At 41.2% G+C, this 22,800-nt stretch overlaps 3 protein-coding genes across 3 annotated transcripts in view; all 3 read left to right on the top strand.

Annotated features, from left to right (window-relative positions):
- Nucleotides 1-22,800, top strand: part of LOC133022669 (interferon-induced protein 44-like) — a 45,799-nt gene that overhangs the window by 4,996 nt on the left and 18,003 nt on the right. The gene's annotated exons all lie outside the window — the stretch shown is intronic.
- On the top strand, nt 332-1,891 carry LOC133022670 (cell death-inducing p53-target protein 1 homolog). Its single transcript, XM_061089528.1, has 4 exons — nt 332-479; nt 707-745; nt 1,393-1,537; nt 1,750-1,891. Exons 1-4 carry the CDS (start codon nt 332-334, stop codon nt 1,853-1,855), a joined length of 438 nt encoding a protein of 145 aa, XP_060945511.1. The 3' UTR covers nt 1,856-1,891.
- Nucleotides 14,089-16,237, top strand: LOC133022802 (interferon-induced protein 44-like). Its single transcript, XM_061089705.1, has 7 exons — nt 14,089-14,098; nt 14,195-14,270; nt 14,471-14,669; nt 15,067-15,216; nt 15,603-15,774; nt 15,890-15,990; nt 16,070-16,237. Exons 1-7 carry the CDS (start codon nt 14,089-14,091, stop codon nt 16,235-16,237), a joined length of 876 nt encoding a protein of 291 aa, XP_060945688.1.

Genomic DNA, 22,800 nt, shown 5'->3' with positions numbered 1-22,800 from the left:
TATTTGTTCTGGCAATTATACATTAGATTGATCTAATAGAAATAGTCAATAAAATCATTGTTGAACATTCAGATACAGCAGAGCTAACCCTGCTGCTGTCAACAGTGTTACTGGTGTACATTTACAACCTATTGTGTCAACAATGTTTAGTGATGTTTGACGTTGCTGAGAGGTTTCGCAAATTAACAAATTCTTTGAACTTTGAGGCAGAATGTGTTTCCTGTACATGTCATAAAATATATATTGAATTGAATTGAATTGAATAAATTCATACTTGTTCATTTAACAATGAATTTGACAATTTACTTTCATCCAGTCAGGAAATCTGAGGATGGAGAAAGGATACCCACCACAGGTCTCAGCTCCACCATACCCTGGACCACCCATGAACTACGGGGGTATGGTACATCCGCAAGAAATGTACCCTCAGCCGGGATTCTCACCGTGTGCACCTCCACCTGTTGTTTATCAAGGAGGTATGTGTCTGAGGTCACTGCTTAAGATGATGTTACTTTTCCTTCTTCATTTCACACATTTGAAAAAACCTCAACTGTTTGTATAGTGTGTAAGCAACTTATATACACTACTATACTGCTTTATATATTATTATTATGTTTAGCAAGTTAAATGGTAGTTGATATATGCAATTGCTATAATGTTTTGATCGGGGATTCATCTAAATATCAGTTGTAAACCTTTCTTTCCTGACCACATGCTCCTTCTGCTCCACTCCCAATGACCTCAGGTGAGGAGATGCCTGATCATACAGTCTATGACACATATGCTTGTATTAAAGGTTCATGGACACGTGTGAACTCACATCTGTAACAAGAAAGACTAGTGCAGCGAAGTCAGAGGGTGAAATCCTCGGCTTCCGCCAAACTGATCTGAAGATTAGTCTAATTGTAGCTCAACAACAAACCATTGTTCAGTGTTCTGTATGTGCACAGTCCCATTTTGAGGGTGTCTGTTTCCAATGAACTCCACACATGACAAACTAATATTTTCCCAATCTGAATCACACAGTATAAAACACTATATGGCCCAGTTGGATGACTCAGTAGAGTCCTCACAAAGTAAAGCTGATGGAAAAACAGAGCGCTCATTCAGACAACGATCCCCTGTTCAAACTACAGTTGTTGTGCAGCCTCTGCTGGTCTTGCTGAGTCAGTGCAGTGTGGAGTACCAACAGAAATGATCCCAGCATAAAGCAAAAGCATGTGTTTAAATACAAGAACAAAACAAATACACAAACACAACAGAACTTCTACTGTTTGCGTTGTGTGTAATGCGTTGGATCATACACAGCAGTTCAGAAGTTGGTCTTGAAAAGGGACGCAGTGTACATTTTTTTGTGTTCATTTAAACGTGCTCTGCATTTCTCATCCTCAGTCACTCATGTGATCATGACACCTGCACTGCAGGACGCCCCAGGACAAATGCTGTGTCCTAATTGCCACCAGACTGTGGTCACCACCACGGAGCACCAAGCAGGCCTCCTGACGTGGGCCGTCTGTGGCGTCCTCACCATCTTTGGGTAGAAGTGATCGTTTTGATTAAAACTAGCTGCACATAGTTTCAAGTGGATGATATCTGATGGAAAAAAAAGGGAGACGTATTCAAATATAATCTAAAATTGTGTCAACTCAGGCTGAGAAAAAGTGAAGATACCAAAGATTCTGTTTTAGAAGTTATTGTTGTAGGGATAAAATGGTCGTTAAGTCCTAACTCCCTTTGTTTTCTTCATAGATGTTTTCTATGCTGCTGCATCCCGTTCTGCATTGATTCCTGCAAAGATGTGGAGCATCGCTGTCCATCCTGCCACAGAGTCATCTACTTATACAAGCGAATGTGAAACTATCCTGACTGTGAATAAGAGAAGGAGTCAGAATCTAGTCATGCAGTGGCTTATTAGTGGTTTGACTTGCTCTACAATGTTGATCTATTAAGAATCAAAAATGGCCATGTATATTTTTGGCCAATTATTTCTATCCAGTAATGGATACTGTAAATGTTTGTCTTCCGTGCTGTTTGCCGCATTGCAGATTCACACTTTTGTTATTTCTATATTGTTTTCATATCATTTGCTTTGGTAAAAAGAAAAGGTAAAATCTTTCTTTTCCGGTGCAAGTTTTATTTTAAGAGAATGATTTGCAAGGCAACAAAGTGAAATCAAACTGTCTTTGTGATGTTTCAGTGCAATTTCAAAGAGTTTTATTTTGTCAAGGCTTACTGGATTTAAATGAGACATAATTACGTGTAAAATAAAAGGTCAAGCATTGAACGAATTGGGACTCCTGGTTTCAGTCCAACAATGTTTCTTGTAGAAAGTACTTGAGGTGATGTTGAAGTCATACAAAATGCTTAATAACAACTTTTTAAGAATAATGTTAGACTAATTAACTTTTTGTTTTGTTTTGGTTCAATATCAGTTAACTGTCATAACCTTGAAACACACTATTTGGATCTTCCTGTGTCCACCACCAGGGTGTGCTATATCCTTGGTGCAGGCGGAGACTGTATAGGTTTTCAGGTTGCGGAAAAAGAAAAGGTACTGACCCTTGACCCAGTCAAGGGTCAGTACAAAAATCTTTCGATTTAAAAATTTGACTGAATTTATGTACAATTATATAAAAATATTATTATTTGTGTTTTTTTTCTGTCATGCAAATGCCAAATTAAGTGAAGATTATTAATTTCAATATAGCACCTACAATAGATATAAATATAGGTATGAGGCAAATTAGCGACATTAGGCATAATTAATCGCTATTTTCACTCAGACAGCTGTCATCACTTTTGACTGATGGAACCCTGGTTTGAAGTCCACCAGCCCACTTCCTGTAGAAAGTTGACGCGTTCATTTAGTTTTGCCAAACAATAAAGGGCAGAAATTGCATTTATATCCCTGCATTATATTTTTATTCTGTTTTGCACATAATTCAATGTTGCACACTTACTCTGCACATACAGTTGTACATAGTCTGTATTTCTGCGTAGTTTTTATTTTATTTGATAGGGACAATGCACAGCTCCTTAGCAGTAACAGAGTCCGCTATAATCTAATTTTCATCTGTAGTACCTGGGTATTATACATTAATATATATATATTATGTATTCAATGAACCAAACGTCAGATTTACAATCATATAAGGATACTTATAGTTATATACTTCAAAACATTTGAAGTATATGCACAGGAATTCGATTTTATATGATATTGCACATAATAAGATTTTATGCATTTGCAGCCTCATGCGGCAAAAACGCTACAAGCCGAAATCTGCTAATTACATCTTAAATTTTCATCACATGTAGTATTCCGATATATATTAGCATTAGAAGCAACCAATAAGCTGGTATGAATCTTGTATCTTAGCACAACTACCTCAAATTTGGATACATCCACCGGATGTATTTTCCACTACGAAAACTAGATGGCGGCAGAGTGCTTCCAATACCTTCCTTGGTATGTGAAATCTTTGCATCAACAGGCATTAGTGAGATACAAACGCCACTTTGGCGGCATTAAGACCGGAAGCAGTTTGATGCGAATTCGCGACAATCGTCTACAAGGGGTTTTAAGGAGCCGGTCAGTGACTTCATAGAAGAACAGTGAAACACAGAGTTTCTCTGGTCACAGCTGCCCAGTGAGCAGCTGCATCATGATCAGAGCAAAAGCTGCAGCTTGTTTGTACCGAGCTGGAGTTTCTGTTTCCTCCTCCTTCTGCTCTCACTGGACTGATAAACACTAATAATCACATAATTACATTTGCAATAAACAAATGTAATTATAATCCAAGGATAGGCCCCTCTCTTCCAGTTCTTCTCCCCTTTTCACTGCAGCCTTTTGTTATGTGTTTTTCTCGTAAGTGCAGTTTACTACTTGATTAAATTCTCAAAAGGGTGTGTACAAATGTATCCTCATATGTTTGGTTTAGATCAGGTTTATCTGCTTTGTTCACCTCTAAATGCCTTTGGTTCGTTTTGCACACCTTAAAACCACCCCCACCCACAGACACACACACACACACACACACACACACACACACACACACACACACACAATGCAGCTCTTGTGCTGAAGTTCTCGTGTCGTTGCCTTTTGGAGGGCTTTTACTCTCTGTAATGACTTGAGGGGGGTCAGTATAGACCCTCAAAGTTTGAAAACAGTCATTCTGCGGACTTTTTCACTCAGTCCATTCGAAGAAATATGTTATAGAATCGTCTCGTTTTGTACTTCCTCCCCCGTATAAGTCATACCAAATCACAGTCGTCTCTCAGCCACTACCAGCCAGTACCAGTCCAGCCTCCAACCCCACCACCCCTGCTCCCAACCGAACTCGACACCAAGCAGACTTATTGCTGAGCTAGCAGCTTGTTAGCTACCACAGGCTAACCACAACAAACAACACTGAAGAAACACTGCAGCGCGGGATGCAAGGAAGAGAATGGGTCCATGCACATCCCTCTTAGGAATTACTGTTACTGTTCGGGACCAGCAGTTAGGCTTTATTTCAGCTGACATGACGTGTCGCTGTGCTCAGTAGGGAGTAACCTAGATGTTACTCGTTACTCTGTGTTGAAACTCCATTGTGAAACTCTGTACTTTAACTCGGGACGTTACTCCTACATTGGCAGACTGTCCTGCTAAAACTTGGACAAACATGAGCCCGGTGTAACTTACCGTTCAGCGTGACTCTCAGCTGTGTTTACAGCCAGAGATCGTCAAATGTGCCAAAATGACACCAGTGATAGGCCTGGTTGTGTTTCACTCAAAGTACAGTCAGCCAATCAGAGGAGGACCCAAGAAGCGAGCGAAAACAGCCTGTTCTGTCTGCAGCTCCAGAGAAGAGGCCGAAGAGAGGACATTGAAATACACATTGAACAGTTTTTTCAATATAAAACCAATGATATATCATCTTCGGGGACCGATACCTCAAATTAAATACCAGAAAGGAATAAAATATGGGGCCTTTAAGTTAATTTTGTCTATTGGGAAATATCCCCTTATGCTATTATAACCATAAGTGTCTGTCTTACTGTTTTTTTATTTAGCTCCTTCAGCACTCTTTGAGCAGCCGTGGAGGGAGGTGTCAGAGTGAGTATGATCGTACATTCAGTCAGTGTGTTTCCATTGCGCCCTCATTTTTTGTGTTTCTGCTGCTCAATACATGAATTTAGCATCTCTTTGTTGTATGTGCAACAAAACATAGATCACAATTGCAATGTTGTACAATTATTAATAGAAGTTATAAAGCACTTTATTCTGATTGTTTTTGATGACGTACAAGGACAATCTTAAGTTTGTGAATTCTTATGAAAGCTCAAAACAAAGTCAACCATCTCAGGATTCTGCTTCATGGACCAGTTAGTGCTGGAAAGTTGAGCTTCATCAACTCTGTCGACAGCGTTTTAAAAGGCAGACCTGCATGACAAATGCAAACAATTGGAACACATTCACCAGAAAGATGAACAACAGGAAAAGGTAAAACTCCATTGAGTGTAACAAGCCACAGGAATTAATTTTAAAAAGTAGTTTACTGATAAAAATACAGAGAAACCTTTACTAATTTTGAAATGTTATCTCAGAAGCTTTCCTTTAAATGATTTTGTACAAATCTTGTCTTAATGTTTCCTTGCGATACATTCTAGTCAACAAAAGCTAAATGAAATGAAACATTTAAAAACACAATCTTTCTAAATCTGTCTCATGATCATCTTAGTACTTTATGTTTGTTACTCCTTATAGCTTTGCACACTTTGGAGGTGAGGGGGCTGGGAGAGCTCGTTCCCCTGGACCACACAGGATCGATCAGCACAAGTGAGAGCTGTTAGCTGATTGATCCTCATGCTTGAAAGGCAGCGTCTGAGCTGCCTCAGGAGGAGAGGAGAGACAGGAGTGAGCTGTAAAGCTCGTCACTTTAAGTTTAAGTTTATTTATGTTTGTTCAAGTGTGTTTGAGTAAATAAACCCATTTAGATTTAAGGTTAAGTACTTCTAGAACTTGATACAAATCACCGGACCTCACCAAGTTCAAGTTTCCTTGGGTTCTCAGGCAGTTTCTCCAGCCTCCCCACACATTCCTGATCTGCTCACAGACAACTGCTGACATTTACTTTGATTCATTGATGTAAATAATTGCACCTTCTGCCTTACAGTACCGGACCTTCAAATTCTGCAGAAAACCAGAGGCCAAATACTCTTTTGTTTTCAATGACATCATGGGCTTTGAGGAAGGATACGTGAAAGAAGGTTACAAGGTACAACACTGTGAACTTTGACATTAATTAAAGTCTAATTTTAACCAAAAAGACAATATTTGATATATATTTGTATTAGTCTTAAAAAAAATTATTGAAATTTGACAAACGTGATGTGCATATTTATTGTCTCAAAAAGCTTCATTAATTTTTCTCACATTTCTTTTTCAAACATCAAACATTTTTATTGTCAAATTGCTGAGTTTGGGGCACATGGCAGCCACAGGTAACTCAGTTAAATCTTGTGAATGTCAGGAATGTGTGTCACATTAACAATATGAGCGTGCATGTGTAAATGTGCACAAGACAAACAAATTAGGTAAAACACAGAGAAACTTTACGTTATATTAAACATTATCTGATTGTGTTTGATTGATTTCTAGTTCAACCCTGACCAAGAACTGATGGAGGGTGATGATGGCTACCACTCCGATCCCACTTTGGAAGATAAAGTTCATGTTCTGGTGGGTGTTGTTCCTGCAGACTCAGTGTCTAGGTTAAGTGATGAAGATTAGAAAGGTCAGACTGGCAGCCAGTTAACTGGGTGACTGCACAACTATTGTTTCTCTGCGTTGACTAAATACCAGAACACAAATGTTAGAAATACTGATCAACTTTCTTTATTGACAGGAATTCCCCAACTGGCTATTCTTACCAAAGTTGATGTAGCTTGTGCCAAGGTCGCAGAGGACACAATTAATATCTATAAGTGTTAAGATCACGGTGATCTAAGACTTTTTACTTTGTGCCTCCTGCATGTGTTTTGTTATTCCATGTGTTTCCCCCTGTTTATGTATGTTGTCATGTGCTTGTTGTGTTTATGTTGTCAGGCCATGTGTTTTCTGTTATTGTCCGGAGACTCCGCCCTCTGCTGCTTCCCGCTCTTTGTCCTCCTCACCTGTTCCCTATCATCACCCTGAGTGTTTGCCTCATTTGTTCACCTGTGTCTTGCCTTTGTTCCTCCTCCTACATAAGCTCAGTCTTTCTGTTGTCCCCTGTCGGATTGTCTCGTTTGTTCCCTGTGAGAAGCCATGCCAGTTTTTTTAAAGGTCTGTTACCTGGTATGTTATTTGGATTGCTGATTTTTGAACCTCTTTGTTTTTCCATTTTTTGGAATTCTGTTTTGCCTTTTTGGATCCTTGTTTTTGCCATTTTTGAAAAAAATAAACTAGTATTTTTGCATTTGGTCTTTTGTTTTTTTGCATGATCAAGTTTTTTATTTAGATTTTTTGGTTGAACAGCTGGTCACACCGGGACCCGAGAGCAGGTTAGAGACCCTGGAGGAGATCTCGGTGGTGGAAGCATGGCTAAAGGATCGGCCTTGGGTAAGTCACTTTGTCCCGTACCTCCAGGAGGTGCGGGACCGACTAAGAAAGTACCTCAACCCTCCAGCCTCATCCACTCATAACCCGTACTGGGGAACCTGCCTGGCCCGGGGAGGACCCCGCAGCCTCCGAAGGGTTTCTGGGGTGGGTTGTGGACGTTGGAGAGGGGGAATCCACAGTGGAAGTCTCTCTCTCCAGCAGCATGCTCAGAGGTGCCAGCCACCTCCAGCCTCAACTGGGCCCCAGCCGTCTCCAGCCTCAACTGGGCCCCAGCCGTCTCCAGCCTCAACTGGGTCCCAGCCACCTCCAGCCTCAACTGGGCCCCAGCCGTCTCCAGCCTCAACTGGGTCTCAGCCACCTCCAGCCTCAACTGGGCTCCAGCCGTCTCCAGCCTCAACTGGGCCCCAACCGTCTCCAGCCTCAACTGGGTCTCAGCCACCTCCAGCCTCAACTGGGCCCCAGCCGTCTCCAGCTTCAACTGGGCCCCAGCCGTCTCCAGCCTCGACTGGGCGCCAGCCACCTCCAGTCCCTGCTCCTGTCCCGCGCCGGAGGGTCCTGGCAGACGCCACTCTGCTTCTGGCGTCGGAGGTCCTCGCGGTGCCTGCTCCTGTGCTCGCTCCTGTCCCAGTCCCACGCCGGAGAGTCCCGGCAGACGCCACTCTGGTTCCGGCGTCTGAGGTCCTCGCCGTGCCTGCTCCAGTCCCTGCTCCAGTCCACGACCCGCAGTCCAACGGCCAAACAGAGAGGGCGAACCAGCAGTTGGAGACAGTGCTGCGATGCCTGGCATCCCAGAACCCCACCTCCTGGAGCCAACAACTGCCCTGGGCCGAGTATGCCATAAATTCCCATATTACATCCTCCACGGGCCGGTCCCCCTTCGAGTGCTCCCTGGGCTATCAACCACCTCTGTTCCCAGACCAGGAGAGGGAGGTAGGCGTTCCTTCTGCTGAGGCATACATCCGTCGCTGCCGCCGGACATGGAAACGCACACGCTCGGCACTCCTGCTCTCCTCTGCCAGGATGAAGGTCCAAGCAGACAAACACCGCTCCCAACCCCCCCCTTATCGCCAGGGGCAGAAGGTGTGGCTCTCGACCCAAGACCTCCCCCTCAAGACTGAGTCCCATAAGCTCTCTCCCCGCTTCATCAGACCCTTTCCCATCGCCGGAGTCATCAGTCCCACTGCTGTTCGTCTCAACCTCCCTGGACCAGTGGCGGTTCGTCATACAGGGCGCTGGGGCGCCGCCCACCCTACAATTTTGAGATGGAAAAAAAAAAAAAAAAAAAAAAATGACATGTCAAAAAACATTATATATCAAATAATTTAATAAGAAATGTACTGTTTTAAAGCGTTAAATGTGTGCCAGAGACCGTAAGCCCCTGTCAAAAACCACTTAATATATTATATTTTGTAATATATTTGCCATTCATTATCACTGAGAGAGAAACCACTCCTCCCTGTGGGCGCCGGGCAAGTGGAAGTCTATGGAAGCCAACAAAAGGGGCAGGAACATTTGAGCAAGGACAGCTTCTCAATGGCGGATGACAGTTCGAGCCATGGGCGCACTTCACTTGCGCCTACAGCCAATGAAAGGGTTTCTTATACATCATGCTGACAGGACTGTCCAATCAGAGACCTTATCACTGATCTACAGGAGCTGCATAGTTAGCAGATACTTTTAATCTGCACGGAGGTGCAGCTCCGGTCCCGGAGCACTGAGTGAGACAGGTAGAGGACAGACAGTGGACAGATAGAATCATTGTTGTTTACTGTGTCGTGTGTGTAGTTTTATCGATCAGTAATAATCAGCTGAAATTTTTAACCACATGTTAACGTGCATGGGGACGTGCTCCTCCGGGACCGTCCCCGGAGGAGCACGTCACCAGCCGCCACTGCCCTGGACCCCTTCGCCGCATCCACCCCACCTTCCACGTTTCCCGAATCAAGCCATATATTTGTAGCCCCTTGCACCCTGCAAACCCCCCCACCCCCACGTCTCATCGTTGGTTCAGAGGCGCACACGGTGCGTCGATTGCTGGATGTTCGCCGCCGTGGCCGGGGAGTCCAGTACCTCGTTGACTGGGAGGGCTATTGCATCGAGGAGAGATCCTGGGTCCCATCTCGCTTCATCCTATGCCCAAACCTCCGCAAGGACTTTCACCGCCAGCACCCCATTCCACCCAAGAAAACGCCTGGAGGCGTTCGTTAGGGGGGAGGTACTGTTCAAGATCACGGTGATCTAAGACTTTTTACTTTGGGCCTCCTGCATGTGTTTTGTTATTCCATGTGTTTCCCCCTGTTTATGTATGTTGTCATGTGCTTGTTGTGTTTATGTTGTCAGGCCATGTGTTTTCTATTATTGTCCGGAGACTCCGCCCTCTGCTGCTTCCCGCTCTTTGTCCTCCTCACCTGTTCCCTATCATCACCCTGAGTGTTTGCCTCATTTGTTCACCTGTGTCTTGCCTTTGTTCCTCCTCCTACATAAGCTCAGTCTTTCTGTTGTCCCCTGTCATTTTGTCTCGTTTGTTCCCTGTGAGAAGCCATGCCAGTTTTTTGAGGTCTGTTACCTGGTATGTTATTTGGATTGCTGATTTTTGAACCTCTTTGTTTTTACATTTTTTGGAATTCTGTTTTGACTTTTTGGATCCTTGTTTTTGCCATTTTTGAAAAAAATAAACTAGTATTTTTGCATTTGGTCTGCGATTGGGTCCTTATACTGAGAAAGCCTAACAGTAAGAGCAAATGACGGAATGAACGCTGCGATACTGTGTGCACTGAAACAGATGCTGGAGTAGAGTCTACTCCATACAAAAGAATCTGTTTCATTGTACTTACTCAACGACCTGGAAACATGAATACCTCTCAGGGGTTGGTTGTGCAGGCATAGACTCCGTACAGGTTTTTCAAGCTGCGTTACCTGAAAAAGAAAGTGAAAGTTGTTAGATCCCAAAGTACAGGGTCAGTACAAAGTCCAAAAATCTTCCCATGTTGGCAGGTCGGATGCAGCGTTTCTTCAGGGCTCAATTCAATCCACACTCTCATTGGTTATTTCTCCATTTTATAGAATTTCTCCTCAGTGCGCATTTTCCAAGTCGTAGTTTTTCTCTGTAGAAACTTTCTCTTAGTTGAGAAGTGTCTGCTTTCTCCGTTCTTTTGCTTGTAGGCTGAGGAGGGGTCTTCAACCTGTTGTGTAGGAGAACTGACCAAGACCCTTCTCTCATCTTAGTTATACTCTCTCAAACTCTAAAGCTAATACTGATGGCTGGGCTGTCAAATTTACGCGTTAACGAGGGATGATTAATTTGTGGAAGTAACGCAGTATGACCCGCTCTCTGTCCCCATATCCGACCCCACTCAGTCACTCATAGCGACACACGCAGTGAAATCAGAGCGTTTTCACGTTAAGCAGCCAGTCAGTGACTTTATAGAAGAAAAGTGAAACACAGAGTTTCTCTGGTCTCAGCTGCTCAGTGACCAGCTGTGTCATGGTCAGAGCAGAAGCTGCAGCTGGTTTGTACCGAGCTGGAGTTTCTGTTTTCTCCTCCCTCTGCTCTCACTGGAACTAATAAAAACTCATCACTAGTTATCAGGACCTGATGAGTACATGAAGTAATTTAGTGTTTGTTTGTCTCCAGAGTTTATGAGGCTAAATGTAAACATCTTTTAGTTTAATTATATTACATTTTTCAATCTTAATAATTATCATTTGGACTTATCAATAAAAAAAATTAAGTTAAATGTATATTTCCGGCTTCTGTCATTTATTTTTTCTATCCCCATAACAATAAACATAGAAAATGGGGATTTTTTGGGCATTTAGAAATGGTGATTAATCGCGATTAATCACAGCTACCCTTTGATTAATCTGATTAAAAATTTTAATTGTTTTACAGCCCTCATATTTATCCAAAAAATATTCACTTAAACGGAAAGAATACTTGGCTTTAACCAAACATAATAATTATTTGATTCGGATAAGCTGTCAACAGTTCAGACAGTCAGATATCCCAATCAGATGGTACTGAACTCATCTCTGGTAAAGAACAAATGTAATTATATTCTAGGGAAAGTCCCCTCTCTTCCCCTTCTTATTCCCTTTTCACTGCAGCCTTTTGTTATGTGTTTCTCGTAAGTGCAATTTACTACTTGATTAAATTCTCAAAAGGGTGTGTACAAATGTATCCTCATATGTTTGGTTTAGATCAGGTTTATCTGCTCTGTTCACCTCTAAATGCCTTTGCTTCATTTTGCACACCTTAGAAACACACACACACAAACCTACACACCTACACACACACACTGCATTTTGAAAACCTGGTACATGTCTTGTCTTTCATTACAGGCAGTAATGAAAGTCTCAAATGAGAGAAAAAACTAGACACCGAGTTTTATAATAGTTGTCTAATATCCAAACCGAAAACAAAGACCCACCCACCATTCAGAGGCCAGTGAGTCATCAAAGTATCTGATGTCACATGCTTTAAACCATGTCAGAAAAAAGAAAGTAAAAGTTGCTCATTTAGGAAGTGTCCACAGCCACAAACTCAAAGGAAGGGACTGAAGGGGAATCATTTCAGTAAGTATAAAGGATCAACTTCATTTTTTCTATTGGGTAAGTTCTCCTCATGCTATTATAACGTTAAGTGTTATTTCAGTGTAGTGCAATGATTAATATGTTGAAACAAACCCATAAATAATACTTTGTTAATGATGATGATATATGTTCTGTCTGTTTATCAACCTCCTCTTTAAGTAACCTTTCTGTCCATGGTCCTAAAATGAAACGACACGATGGTCAAAGAAAAGCAAAACGGTGGCAAAACAGACAATTTTGAATGGAGTTACACAAAGATATAATGAAAAGGTGCCAGATCCAACCTGCAAATTTTTAATTCATGGTTATGATCAGTGTTGGGAGTAACGCGCTACAAAGTAAAGCGTTACTGTAATTCCACTACTTTTAGCGGTAACAAGCATGTAACAAAGTATTTTTTTAAATCAAGTAACGCAGTTACAATTACTGAAATATAAATGAGTTTGTTACTCGCGTTACTCTCTTTTGTTAAAAATGAACACTTGCAGAGAAGAAGACAAGTGAAGCAGATCCCCCGAAAGATGGTTGAGACTTAAACTGATGTTCTGGTCGTTTATTTGAGCCGTCCTTGTAACACCGTACACCTAATACAACTTTGAACAACTTAGAAACACCTTAAAACAACCGTGGACACCGTAAGAAATTGTGCTTCTTCGGAAGGTCGCTAAAAACATAAACCTTTTCCGTAGCGCCGTTGTCATCATCAAAGGATGTCCGTGACAAAGTAACTTAAAAGTTACTGTCCCTATTAACTAATTACTTTTGATATACAGTAACTGGTGACGTAATTCAATTTTTAAAATAAGTAACTAGTAACTGTAACTAAGTACTCATTTTCAGTAACTTGCCCAACACTGGTTATGGTTATGAGTTTCAGACGCTCGATAGGGTTACGATCATTTGTTTTAGTTTGGTTTAATTTGGTTTGACCTGGGTCCCTGCCAGCGAGTGAGTGGGTGTCTGAACAAAGAAAAGGTCGGGACTTTGTTCAGGTCACATTGTTGACTTCAGACTGAACCTGAAAATGAGAGTGCAAATGTTGCCTATAAAATCATCTTCTCCTCCTTGTTCCAGAGTCACTCTGTCCACATAGCCACATACGCAAAGGTATGGACTTCAATCTGTCTGTTTCTACTATTGAACTGAATGGAATACCTTTTATTTTAGTTCATTCATTTTTGCCATGAATTTTTGTAAAGAACTTTGTAACCTTGTTTATAGAAGTGCTATACAAATAAAGTTATGATTACATTTATTATTATTATTATTACTGTGATTGTCAAACTAAAGCTAAATTCTTTACTCAATCAAGTGAATATACAGCAAAACCCCATGGGTTCATTTCTCACATAACAAAATGCAGTACATGCTGCTGGTAATAAGTAGTTCAATAGGAATTTGACAAGAAGAAGTCTTACTCGTATAAAATTATATTTTGTATTGTTGTATTGGCAGTTATGCTTAAAGGTTCAGGGTGTAGTGACATCTAGTGGTGAACTTGCATGTTGCAGCTGAACACCTGTTACCTCCCCTTTCAACATGAAAGAAAACCTGGGGCAGTGTTCAATTATCACAAGTTCAAACTCAAAATTAGTTTAGTTTGTCCAGTCTGGGCTACTGTAAAAAAACATGGCGGCCTCCGTACAGAGGACCCACTCCTTATGTAAATTTAAAGTATTGAAATTGAAAGGAACCATTCAAGGGTAAATACACAATAATTTGTAAAATTTAGATGAAGCACACTAGTGAAAACATCACTAGGATTATTTTATAATCAGTTTCTGCCGATAGCTCCCTCTAACCATCATCTTACACACTGGACCTTTAAGTTACAATCTGATTGCATCTTCCTCCTCTGGGGTGAATTCCTGCATTAACATGTAGTCTGAATGTCCTACTTTACAGCAATGGGATCAAGTGAGTGCTGTTACATTTCCAGCTTCAATAAACAAATGAACAATAACAAAATACATTCTCAAATGATCACTATTTGGTCCTTTTTAACTCCTTCAGTACTCTTTAAGATGCTATGGAGGGAGGTGCCACCTCCTTCACCACTCTTAGAGGAGCCATGGAGAAAGGTGTCAGAGTGAGTATGTTATAACATTAAGTCAGTGTGTTTCAATTGTCCCCTCAATGTTTGTGCTTCTGCTGCTCAACACATGATCTTAAACATCTCGTTGTTGTGTGTGTGACAAAAAAAAGATCATAATTGCAATGTTGTGCAATCGTATATAAAAGTAATACAGCACTTTAATCTGATTTTTTTTTATTTTCTGTAATTTACAGGGAGTACCAGAGCAATCTTGTGTTTGTGAATTCTTACCAGCCTGAAAACAAACAGGTCACACATCTCAGGATTCTGCTTCATGGACCAGTTGGTGCCGGAAAGTCGAGCTTCATCAACTCTGTCGACACCGTTTTAAAAGGCAGACCTTCCAGTCGAGCTGCGGCAGATGCAATCTTTGGGAGCAGCTTCACCAGAAAGGTATGAACAACAGGAAAGGGTAAAACTACATTGAGGGTAACAAACCACAGAAATTAATTTTCAATAGTAGTTCCTTGATGACAAATGTTGTCTTTATGTTTCAGAGCAATAAATTCTAGTCAGCACAAAATAAATGAAATGAAACATTACATCTTTCTAAATCTGTTTCTTGATCATCTGAGTACTTAATGTGTTTTACATCTTATAGCTTTGCACACATTTTAATTTCAGGTTAATGTGTGAACTAGAGGCCCAGAGTTTTAATTTGATGCCGCTGTGAATGTTAATACAAAGTCCCTTTCTCCAGCCTCCCCACACATTCCTGATCGGCCCACAGACAACTGCTTATATTTACTTTGATTCAATGATGTAAATAATTGAACCTTCTGCCTTACAGTACAATACCTTCAAATTAACCAAAAGTCCAGGGGCCACTTACTCTTTTGTTTTCAATGACATCATGGGCTTTGAGCAAGGATCTGACCGTGGAGTCCTTGTGGAAGACGTCAAACTGGCCCTGAGAGGACACGTGAAAGACGGTTACACGGTAAAACACTGTGAACTTTGACATAATTTAAAGTCTCCTTTTAAATAACAAAAACAATCTTTGTTTTATAGTTATCTTAGTTATAGAAATTATTATTGAAATTTGACAAATGTGATGCGCACATTTCCTTACTCATCAAACAAAGTGAATTGTTCTTTCATTTCTTTTTCCAATATCAAATGTTTCTATTGGCAAATTGCGAGTTTGGGGCACATGGCAGCCACATGTACATCAGTTAAATCTTGTGATCAACGTCAGAAATGTGTGTTACATTAAAAACATGAGCTTGCATGTGTGTATTTGCACGAGACAAACAAATTAGGTCAAACACAGAGAAACGTTGTGTTACATTAAATATTATCTGATTGTATTTGATTCATTTCTAGTTCAACCCTAAAAAAGTACTGATGAAGGGTGATGATGGCTACAACCCCGATCCAACTTTGGAAGACAAAGTTCACATTCTGGTGTGTGTTATTCCTGTGGACTTAGTGTCTAGGTTAAGTGATGAGATGGTGAAGAAGATTAGAGATGTCAGACTTGCAGCCAGTGAACTGGGTGAGTGCAAAACAATTGCTTCTCTGCATGGACTAATAGTGTCACATTAGATTGTATGAATTAAAATACTAGTAAACCAATGTTTCAAATACTGATCAAGTTTCTTTATCGACAGGAATTCCCCAACTGGCTATTATCACCAAAGTGGATGAAGCCTGTCCCGAGGTTATAAAGGACACAAACAATATCTATAAGAGCAAGTACCTGGAGGAAAAGGTACATTTTGGAGTTATTGCACAATGTAATTTTTTAGTGTTCATCGTTGATCAACATAAATGTTGTTACTTTGACTTAGGTTAAAATATTCCACCAGCTGCTGGGCCTTCCACTGAACTGCATCTTCCTTGTGAAGAACAACAATCAGGAAATTGAGTCAAATGACGGAGTGAGCGCTGCGATACTGTGTGCACTGAAACAGATGCTTACGTATGGAGAAGACTTCCTCATCGACCAGGAAACATGAATACCCCTGAGGCAAAAACACAGTAGGTGATTTGCAGGGGAATGAGGAAATATTCAGCCAATTTTTAATGTCTTTCAGGCAAGAATCCACATAAACCCCTACATGTAAAAAAATTAACAAATCCCCTACTGTAAATAGACGATTGAAGCATAAATCATGGTTTGCATAAAAAGTTCAAATAATGCGCCCTGCAAAATAATCACATGAATTACAGTTTTTCTCCATTGCTTTGGCTCATTTCACGAAACAGAAATGACATTCTCAGAGCTCTAAGTGCAATTGGCAAAATAGCCTATATGCAGTGTAAAGGAGTAACGGAATACATGTAACGGCGTTACGTATTTAGAATACAAATTATGAGTAACTGTATTCCGTTACAGTTACAAATTAAATAGATGGTATTCAGAATACAGTTACATTGTTGAAATCAGTGGATTACATGACGGTACTTCTCTGTTTCACGAGTTTATTCACTCTCGTAAATCCACCGGAGGCAAAGCCCCCAGGAAGCAGCTGGAGACCAGGGCTGCCGTAAGAGCGCCCGGGCCCCCGGCGGCGTGAAGAAACCTCACCGCTGCCGGCTCGGGACCGTTACAGGCCCGGGACCGAGGCTCTGAGAGAGTTCCGTCGCTACCAGAAATCTACGGAGCTGCTGATCCGCAAGCTGCCCTTCCAGCGCCTGGTGAGAGAAGACCGACCTGCGCTTCCAGAGCTCCGCTTTTACAGCTCTGCAGGAGGCCAGCGAGGCACGCCGGGTTCACACCGGACGCTGAAGCGACGCTGAAGCGACGCTGAAGCGCCGGGCAGCGCTAATAATATCACCCGTTGACCCAGTAGTATAAAAGCATATGGTCACTTGTTGCTCCAACATTAACTGAAACAGCGTCCCAATTTAATGTCATCCATCTTCAAGAACTTCTCCGCTGTTTGCTCCGTTCAATGTCGGGTGTCGAGGGTAAATTACGTATTCTCCACTCAAGCCAATGGGGAGCCCCCCCCCCTCTTTTTTTATCTTTTTGACTACTTGTGTGTCTGTATGGATGGGCAGAGGGGGGCATTTAATAATGTAATTGGTAAAATTAAAACTCCAGGACAACAGAAGGGGAATACAAACTATGGGATGCATAATTTATATCGTATAAAATATGTCATCAATATCGTTTAAAATAATTTTTCAGTGTGTTTCCTGGCGCGATACGCTCCTGTCAAGCGCAAACAAAAATAGACTCGACGCCGAAACGATCGCTGCACGGCGCGAGGCAGCCTTGGCGCAGGGGGGGCTTCAGCCTCCGGTGGGACCGGCACAGAGGTGGGAGTGGATGGGAGCCGGACATCCAGCTGGCCCGCGGCATTGGCGGAGAGAGAGTTTAAACTGCTGCTGCTCCACTGACTATAACAACGCCGCAATCATACACTTAAAAAATACAATACAAACCGGAAGTATTCCAAGTATTCAGAATACGTTACTCAGATTAGTTCATGTAATGGAATACGTTACAGATTACATTTTTGGGCATGTATTCTGTAACGGAATACGTTTTGAAAGTATCCTTCCCAACACTGCCTATATGGTTCAGTACAACTACAAAGATCATCTTCAAAAGGTCATATCTCACCCAAAACAGTTAACTCAAGCTTCAAAACCAAATCATTTTCTCATATAAATAGTCAGTGCCCCCAAAATGAAAAGTTCCTTCTCAATTGCTGTGGCTCATCTCTCGGGGAAAAAAGGACATTCTCAAAGCTTTAAATACATTTGCCAAAATAACCTAGATGGTTCAGAAAAACTCCATGGCACACCTGCAAAAGGTCATATCTCTCCCAAAACAGACAACTCATCTGTCAAAACTAGACTATTTTCTTATACAAATAGTCAATGCCCCAAAATGAAAAGTCCCTTTGGCATTGTGTAAACACTACAGGTCAAAATGTTTAGATGTTTTGTCAGTATGGCAGTGGACCATAGAAATATCCCTCATGTGCACATTTCAATCTTGGCTCAGTCCTTTGACACTGAATGGTTACAGTAGATGCTATGTGATACAGTAGAATACTATGTGAATCAAACAGAAAAAAGATTAATTCAAGGTTTCACATAAAATACTTTATTGCACTCATAATGCCATGGAAATTGTTACAGTAATTGCCATAAATCGTGGTTACAGTAACAAAAAGTGTACAGCACAATATACTGTCAAACAATAAGCACATCAAAACTAAAATTAGGTATAGCCTACACTAACAACACATACAGTAAGAAAGTAAAGCAAAGCTGTGCACCACTGCTTTACCTGTACATACTGGTAGCGCAGCTCCTTGGTTCTCTCAGAGTTCCTTTCAAATGGTACGCTTTGCCGTCAATAATTCCATAGTTGACTGACCACATACCTGTTTTCCCTGCGGAATGTTTGGATGATAGAGGACAATGTAGAGTGTGGCACATTAGGCTGAACTCAACGACCAATTGATCATTTGAAATTTGTGCAAGCTGTAGGCAATTGTACTTGACATGTGCAAGGATGTGCAAATACATTTGCAATTTGATTAAAGGAATGAGATATTCCAATCTGTTGTGAACAAGTGCCCACTGGTTTGGAGGTTTGCACGTGTAGTTATGAGAATGTCATTTCTGTTTCGTGAAATGAGCCAAACCAATTGAGAAAAACTGTAATGTTGATTTATGGATGTTTGTTCCACATGCAGCATGCTTCATGGAAATTTTTGTTCTATGCAAATACCCAAATATTCAAGCAGGAAATTAAATATTTACCGTGTCAATCAGTAGTTCAACACAATAAAGTCATTAAGATTAAAATCTTAATCTTAATCTTAATCTTAAACATACTTATTCCGATTCATGTATCACTATTGTTTTATTCATGCATGTCATGTGAACAGCTAAATAGGGTCAGACATTTTTTTCACAAAAAACTAAACACAATAAAAAAAACAGAATGAAAAAGGGAAAATCACATTCTCTGCTTTTGAGCTCAGGGCAGAATCTTCCCACGTCTGCTTGTCTTATCAGTGTGACGGTTGGATTCCTGATGAAATTGGTAATGTTCTTGTGATCGTTCTGTGACCTCTCATTTTCCTAAGACTCATCGGGCCTTCTCGTGTCAAAGTCATGTGCTCAGAGGAGGAGCATCACACTCACTTGTGTTTGGGAGTGAAGGATCAGAGGCACAGTGTGGTGAGGGTGAACAGTGAGACACTTTCAGTACTTTCAAACCGATGGCACTGGCGCAGATCCAGTGCTGATTGGGCAGTGTGGAGGACTGATTGCGTGGGCAGAGAGAACGCTGTGTTCAAGGTTTACCTCTGTCTGACGATAGTGATATGACCAGAACATTATACATATCCAAAGGAGGGAACTTCTTCTTTGTCAAACTCCTGCATCACACTGTGATGTTGGGAACTCTGTCCAGCTGAATATAGACTCTGATATATTCTGATAGATTCTTGATCATTTTCTGAGATACTCTTTTGTTATTACTCAACCTACTCATTGTTGTAACCACACACTTGACCTTGTGTTATCATACGGTGTCAAAATTGAACATTTAACAGTACTTCCGCGCAATCCAGTACTATCAGATCATAATTTAATAACCTTCGATTTTTCACTATCTGAATATATGCCCCTAATAAAAAACTCATTTTCTAGATGTCTACCTGATAGTGCTGTAGCTAAATTTAAGGAAATAATTCCGATTACATTTAAACCCGTATTATCCGTCGACATAAACAACAAATTCTTTAAAAACCCGAGCTCTATTGAGATTGACCACCTCATAGATTGCTCTGCAGACTCATTACGATTAACATTAGACTCAATAGCGCCTCTAAAAAAGAAATGTGTCAAACATAGTAAATTAGCTCCGTGGTATAATTCCAAGACACATGAGTTGAAACAAATATCAAGAAAACTAGAAAGGAAGTGGCGCTCCAGCAACAGTGTTGAAAATCTCCTAGACTGGAAGAGTAGTGTTACAGAATATAAAAAGGCTCTCCACAAAGCAAGAGCTGCCTATTATTCAAAACTAATAGAAGAGAATAAAAACAACCCCAGGTTTCTCTTCAGCACTGTAGCCAGGCTGACAGAGAGTCACACCTCCACCGAACCCAGTATTCCTCGATCCCTAAATAGCAATATCTTTATGACCTTTTTTAATGATAAAATTCTAACTATTAGAAATAAAATCAATCATCTCCTGCCCTCAATTGGCACTAATACCCTCCCAACAATAGAGATCTCAGAAACGGCTGAGAATCCTTCCCATTATTTAGACAGCTTCTCTCTGATCACCCGTGATCAGTTTACCAAAATAGTCTCAGGTTCTAAACCAACAACCTGTATTTTAGATCCGATTCCAACTAAATTACTTAAAGAAATTCTGCCCCTAATAGATAATTCGTTACTTAACACAATCAATCTGTCATTATCATCAGGTTATGTACCACAGTCTTTTAAAATGGCTGTAATCAAACCCCTACTCAAAAAACCCACCCTAGACCCAGAGGTTTTAGCAAATTACAGGCCAATATCTAATCTCCCCTTCCTATCTAAAATCTTAGAAAAAGTTGTAGCCAATCAGCTGTGTGAGTTTCTCCAGGAAAATAATATATATGAAGACTTTCAGTCTGGGTTTAGAACCAATCATAGCACAGAGACAGCCCTGGCAAAAGTCACTAATGACCTTCTAATAGCTTCAGATCAGGGACTTGTGTCTGTCCTCGTTCTGTTAGATCTCAGTGCAAGATTCGACACAATTGACCATCAAATTTTATTAGAGAGACTAAAACAGTTAATTAACATTAAAGGAACGGCCTTAAACTGGTTTAAATCTTATTTTGCTGATCGCTCCCAATTCGTTCAAATCAATGATGAGTCATCGGTGCGCACCAAAGTTAACCATGGTGTCCCACAGGGGTCTGTGCTCGGCCCAATTTTATTCTCATTATATATGCTTCCACTAGGAAACATTATCAGGACACACTCGGTAAATTTTCACTGTTATGCGGATGACACCCAGTTATATTTGTCAATAAAACCTGATCAAAGTAATCAATTAACTAAACTTCGAGCATGTCTCAAGGACATAAAAACCTGGATGACCCGCAATTTTCTCTTGTTAAACTCAGATAAAACAGAGGTTATAATACTCGACCCTAAACACCTTAGAGATACATTATCTAATGATATAGCTGCGCTAGATGACATTGCCCTTGCTTCCAATGACACAGTCAGGAACTTGGGAGTGATCTTCGATCCTGATTTGTCCTTTAATAGTCACTTAAAAGTAATTTCTAGGACCGCGTTTTTCCACTTGCGTAATATCTCAAAAATCAGACATGTCCTTTCGCAAAAAGATGCAGAAAAACTAGTCCACGCCTTTGTTACATCGAGACTGGACTATTGTAATTCATTATTATCAGGCTCCAGCAGCAAGTCGTTAAAGACTCTGCAGCTGGTCCAAAATGCCGCAGCACGTGTCCTGACGAGAACTAAGAAAAGAGAGCACATTTCTCCAGTATTAGCATCGCTACACTGGCTTCCTGTTAAATCTAGAATCGAATTTAAAATTCTCCTCCTCACCTTCAAGGCCCTTAATGATATGGCACCTCTTTACCTTAAAGAGATGTTAGTACCATATCAACCTACTAGAGCACTCCGATCCCAGAACTCAGGTTTACTTGTTGTCCCTAAAGTCTCTAAAAGTAGAGTAGGAGCCAGAGCTTTTAGCCATCAAGCCCCACTGCTGTGGAATAATCTCTCACTTTCAGTTAGGGAAGCAGACACGCTCTGTTCGTTTAAAAGTAGACTCAAAACCTTCCTTTTTTATAAAGCTTATAGTTAGAGCTAATTAGTGCGATGTTCCAAATTTGATTAAATGGCAAAAACCCCTGATGATGCTAAGACGCACAGGGAATTTATGACACAAGACACACGGAGCTTCTCTTTCCTGCTTCTCCTTCCTTCCTTTTTCTCCATATTTATCACATCAAGATAATTCTTATCTGATCAGTACATGTTACTAACTTGACCCCTTTTCCCGGAGTTTCTGTGCCTTAGCGCCCGCGGATGCAGGGCCACAGCTGTGGCCGCACCATGGATTATGATTGTGGATCGCGTGTCGGAGGTCGCAATGGTGGATCCAGTTCGGTGGATTCTGTATCGTGCCAGCTGATCGTCAATGTAATGGAGGATCCTTTGTCGCGTTGGCATCGGATGATGAGGGACCATGACCGAGGCGGCAGCTGATAATGGATTCTAACTGGCGGCGGTGGACAATGACTGTGGATTACAGTGGATCTCATCCTGATGCTGGATCGTGGTCTTGCTGGCTGCTGGCCAGAGACTGTGATTGCAGCGGGACTGCCTGACACATAGTATTGAAAAATGTTTAGCCTCATGGATGCTGCTAGAAATCCTGATGATGTTTTCTTACACCTGACATCTATTGCACTTCTGTCCGTCCTGAGAGAGGGATCCCTCACATGTGGCTCTCTCTGAGGTTTCTACATATTTTTACCTGTGAAAAGGGTTTTTAGTAGTTTTT

The sequence above is a fragment of the Limanda limanda genome, chromosome 17, assembly GCF_963576545.1.
Source record: "Limanda limanda chromosome 17, fLimLim1.1, whole genome shotgun sequence".
In the NCBI taxonomy this organism is placed as follows: domain Eukaryota; kingdom Metazoa; phylum Chordata; class Actinopteri; order Pleuronectiformes; family Pleuronectidae; genus Limanda; species Limanda limanda.
The sequence above is the reverse complement of the archived record's forward strand: the minus strand, read 5'-3'. Positions and strand labels throughout refer to the sequence as shown.

Coding starts and splice junctions, on each gene's coding strand:
- LOC133022670 (XM_061089528.1), top strand. CDS start 332: ATGGAGAAAGGATACCCACCACAGGTCTCAGCTCCACCATACCCTGGA. Junction 746..1,392: donor TCCACTCCCAATGACCTCAG/GTGAGGAGATGC, acceptor TCTCATCCTCAG/TCACTCATGTGATCATGACA. Junction 1,538..1,749: donor GGCGTCCTCACCATCTTTGG/GTAGAAGTGATC, acceptor TTTTCTTCATAG/ATGTTTTCTATGCTGCTGCA.
- LOC133022802 (XM_061089705.1), top strand. Junction 14,271..14,470: donor CCATGGAGAAAGGTGTCAGA/GTGAGTATGTTA, acceptor TGTAATTTACAG/GGAGTACCAGAGCAATCTTG. Junction 15,217..15,602: donor ACGTGAAAGACGGTTACACG/GTAAAACACTGT, acceptor ATTCATTTCTAG/TTCAACCCTAAAAAAGTACT.